Below are 4,033 nucleotides of genomic sequence, written 5' to 3'. Positions count from 1 at the left end.
TGTGGGGCCTTAGCAGAGACATTTGTATCACGTACAGTCAGGGGTGGTGTGCTGGAAGTCTGGAGGGTGGCTAATGTTGTACCATTATCTCAGAACGGCTGCAAGGAAATGCCAAGGAACTACAGAGCAGTGAGCCTAACATCAGTAGTTTAGTGACAGGCATATTTACATTTCTAGAAAGGTATTTATTTAAAATTTTGCTGATGCAGTACATTGTTGTGGTGGTGTCTAAAAGTATAATTTGCAGACTCCAGATAAGTAACAAGATTTTATTATTTTACTATAATGTTGTTATGGTCCAGCTGATGTTATTACTGGTCAAGTCAGATTACAGACGGAAGCCCCACTTGACAGATCGTATTTTGTTTCTCTTTGGTTTTATGAGGTGTTCTCTCACTGAAACATAAGCATGCGATAAGCGCAAATTACTGTGGATGCTGAAAGCTGAAACCAAAAGAGAAAATGCTGGAAAATCTCAGCAGGTCTGGCAGCATCTGTATGGAGAGAAAAAAGCTTTGACAAAGGGTCAGTTAGACTCTAAAAGTCAACTCTTTTCTCCCCTTACAGATGCTGCCAGACCTGCTGAGATTTTCCAGCATTTTCTCTTTTGGTTTCATAAGCATGCAATGTTGCAAATTTTGTTTTATAAAACACATGTTTATTAATTAGGAGAAGATATGACAAAATAGGATAAACAATAATGTTCAGTATGAATTCAAATTCAAAGAGTTTAATCAGACAGAAAATATAAATACATTAATCAAAAACACTCCATTACAAGATCTAAACGAGAATTATGTACAACACTAGAAGCACCGATCTACAATACGCACGTCAGAGAAAATGTTTTCCTTATACTTTGACAGGTTTTAGGTAACTGTGTTTTATCCAAAACATTTGCACTCCTCATTGACTAACTCCTGATCCATTTTCACTATATTCTCCCATTCTCAATCAAATTCAAAGGATTTCACAGAAATGCACTAAGCAACATAAAACTGAAAGAAAAGTTTCTCTCTATAAATGTAAATTCTCTTAATCTGCAAACCTCTGACGGAACTTAAAGCACAATTAGTTCAGGTGCAAAACATGCATATGTAAGCCAAAGCCAAAGGAGCTCTCACAATGGCTTTAAAATGAATCAACATGGTTCGAGAAATGCTCACAATTTAACTATTAAATTCAGACACACAGAAACCCCATATGCTGCTGATCGAAAATCCAAAACCCAAGCCTAAAATAAATTATATTGAAGTATATATGAATCAGTCAGTTTATATCACAAAATAAGAATATTTACAATTATTTAGCCCAGTAAAATATACCAGTTGTACAGTATGTACATATGAATTGTTTGTATGTTTAGGTAATAGATTTCTATATCAACGACTTCAAATAGCTACAACTCTTTCAGAATGTTTTAGTAAAGGTATCTGGTGCTTTGTTTTGAAAGTGGTTAAACTTGTCTTCTCCCACTACCAGTACTGTTGCAGGGAAAGAACGGGGTCTGTCTGGATCCTGAAAAAAAATAGAAATAACTGGTATTAATAATCATATGGATTTTAATCCTCCCTGTAGCATGTTCAAAGCTAGCTTCACCCAGATAAGGCTCTTGCAGGTCTGGCTCACACTCATGAAACAGAAATGATAAGATAGGACTAGTCAGGAATTGCAGCAATGGATGAGAAAGCCATATAGGTGCCAATTGTGTATTCTAAGTATATTGTCTTTCGTCTTGCCACACTCACACTGAAAATCAACTGTTGATTGTGGGAGACTCTCAGGTATTATGCAAGGACTATTTCTGATAACAAATTCAGATTGATTGTCATAAAGGACTCAAAATATTGTTACTTGCATTTTATTCGTATTTATATGTGGAATGAAATTAAATACTCACATCAACAGGATAGGCAGTAGTGGGGACATAACGGATCACAAAACCGCATCTTCGCCGATTTGAAAGGTTTGGTTCACTGAAATGGACTGTCAGACCATCATGGACCTGAAACAGGCCATCAAATTAATCACATAACAGAAATTTGATACTTATCCATCTCATTTGTTCTTAATTTGGATTTCTACTCACAGACATTTGTCCTGCTTTAAGAGGACATTGAATAGCCTTCTCGGTTTCAACCAAGTGTATGGGAATCTCCTGATTTGATGTCAACATATTCCCAGGAATAGTACTTGTTCCATGTTCCAGTAGCCCGAGCTTGTGGCTTCCTATGGATATCATTGAGCACAACATTATCTAAGAAATACTTATACCGGTTGTTATTTTGTTGTACAATAGTAATCTGTGCCGTTGGATTAGAAAATCGCAAATGGCATTGAATCAATTAAATGTCATCAAGAGACAAGAGGGTAATCGTAACTTGTTTTCCCTTGACATTTCAACTTTAAGGAATGATCTAGTTGAGGTCTGTAGAAGGATGAGGAAGTCAATGCAATAGCGACAGAAAGGATGTTGTCTTTTGATGTTGGAATCCAGAGCAATGGAAATCATCTTAAAACTTGAATGGGGCCATTTAGGAATAAAATCAGGAAGCATTTTGCTAGCCTGCCCTACCTGTGATTTCAGACCACAGCAATGTGGTTGACTCTGAAGTGTCCTCTGAAATAGGCTAGCAAGCTTTCTTTTTTAGATTATTCAGTATATCGACTGATCGAAGGTAATTTGAAAGAGTCAACAAATAGTTATTGGACGGATAGCATCCATCCCAGAAGAAAATTTTTAAAATACATAGACAAAGCCTTGAAATGTCTACCCAAAAATCTGCAGATGCTGTCTTAGTTGACTTTTTTCAATCTATGATTGTGTTTAAAGACTTAGTGATAAATGGAACAAATTGCAGCTAGATGGAGTTGAGTTATAGATCTGACATAATCAAATTGATTGGTGGAGTAGGTTTAGGAGGCCAAGTGGACTTCCTCTGTTCCTATGTACCGATCTTGATGTTGATCAATTGGGTCAATGGGCTGAGGAGTGGCAGATGGAGAGTAATTTGGATAAATGCAAGGTGTTGCATTTTGGTTAGGAAAAACAAATGGTACGGAATTAATGGTACGGAATGTGATCAACATGGAATAGTTGGACAGAAGGGTCTATTACCATGCTATATGATGCTACATGTAATCCCAAAAAAAGATATGTAGAGATAATTACATTATTGAAGTCATCACTGCTTATATAATCTAACCTGGAATAACCTGCAGGACACCATTTTCTTTGTCAACATCATCCAAAGCCAACCACACAGAGGTTACAGGTCCGCCTTCAAAGCCCCAGTATCTAATAACAAAGAATAATGTAACGTTAGAATTGCCTGGAGTTAAAGAACTATCATATTCAGAAACATGTCTCAGTTGTTTTTTGTACTGTTAATCCTTGATTCACCTGATGTCCTGGTGCCATGCAACATAAGGAGCCACATTGCTTTCATGAGGGACATCAGAGGCTGGATACTTGCAGATAAACCGAGAATCAAGCAGAATGACATCAGGTCCCAAAACTGCAGTGATGGCTTTGAGGACTTGAGGATGTGTAGCTAAGTCCATCACCCACTTGTACTCTAAATGTGCATTATGTAAGCTGTACTGGGTGTATACCTTACCTGAAATACACAACAAAGAAATTACAAAAGAAAATGGTTAACTAAGTTTTAAATAAGCATTTTATTATTACAATTAAATTATGATACAAGATATCTTCGAAGGCATTAACATGAATGCTAAGCCACATTTCCAGTACCCTGTAGTTGTGTTAATGTATTCTTTAACCTACAAAAAAGAACCTTATGATAACTGGGACACAAATATTTACTTACCAAATTTATCTTCTAAGGTTGAGAAGTTCTGAATGGTCAGCATAAGTTCATTTTTGTCCAGGATGTTGATTCCAGTAAGGTAGCCGTTCTTTTCATAGAGAATTTTCATATCACTTGTCTCTTTCTGCATGATTAGTAACTAGCTTTGTGTGACAACAGCTCTGCAAAATCGTTCTGATATTGATACTTGTTCCTTGTTG

General features: G+C 36.5%; 1 protein-coding gene across 1 annotated transcript; it reads right to left on the bottom strand.

The window, feature by feature from the left end:
• Window positions 1–710: 710 nt before the first annotated feature.
• zgc:174917 (uncharacterized protein LOC565650 homolog) lies at window positions 711–4,033 on the bottom strand. Its single transcript, XM_043705242.1, has 6 exons — window positions 3,834–4,033; window positions 3,404–3,620; window positions 3,207–3,298; window positions 2,090–2,229; window positions 1,901–2,005; window positions 711–1,518 (listed from the first exon to the last, which is right to left on the bottom strand). Exons 1-6 carry the CDS (start codon window positions 3,961–3,963, stop codon window positions 1,411–1,413), a joined length of 792 nt encoding a protein of 263 aa, XP_043561177.1. The 5' UTR covers window positions 3,964–4,033; the 3' UTR covers window positions 711–1,410.

This window comes from Chiloscyllium plagiosum, chromosome 15 (genome assembly GCF_004010195.1).
Source record: "Chiloscyllium plagiosum isolate BGI_BamShark_2017 chromosome 15, ASM401019v2, whole genome shotgun sequence".
NCBI lineage: Eukaryota > Metazoa > Chordata > Chondrichthyes > Orectolobiformes > Hemiscylliidae > Chiloscyllium > Chiloscyllium plagiosum.
The sequence above is the reverse complement of the archived record's forward strand: the minus strand, read 5'-3'. Positions and strand labels throughout refer to the sequence as shown.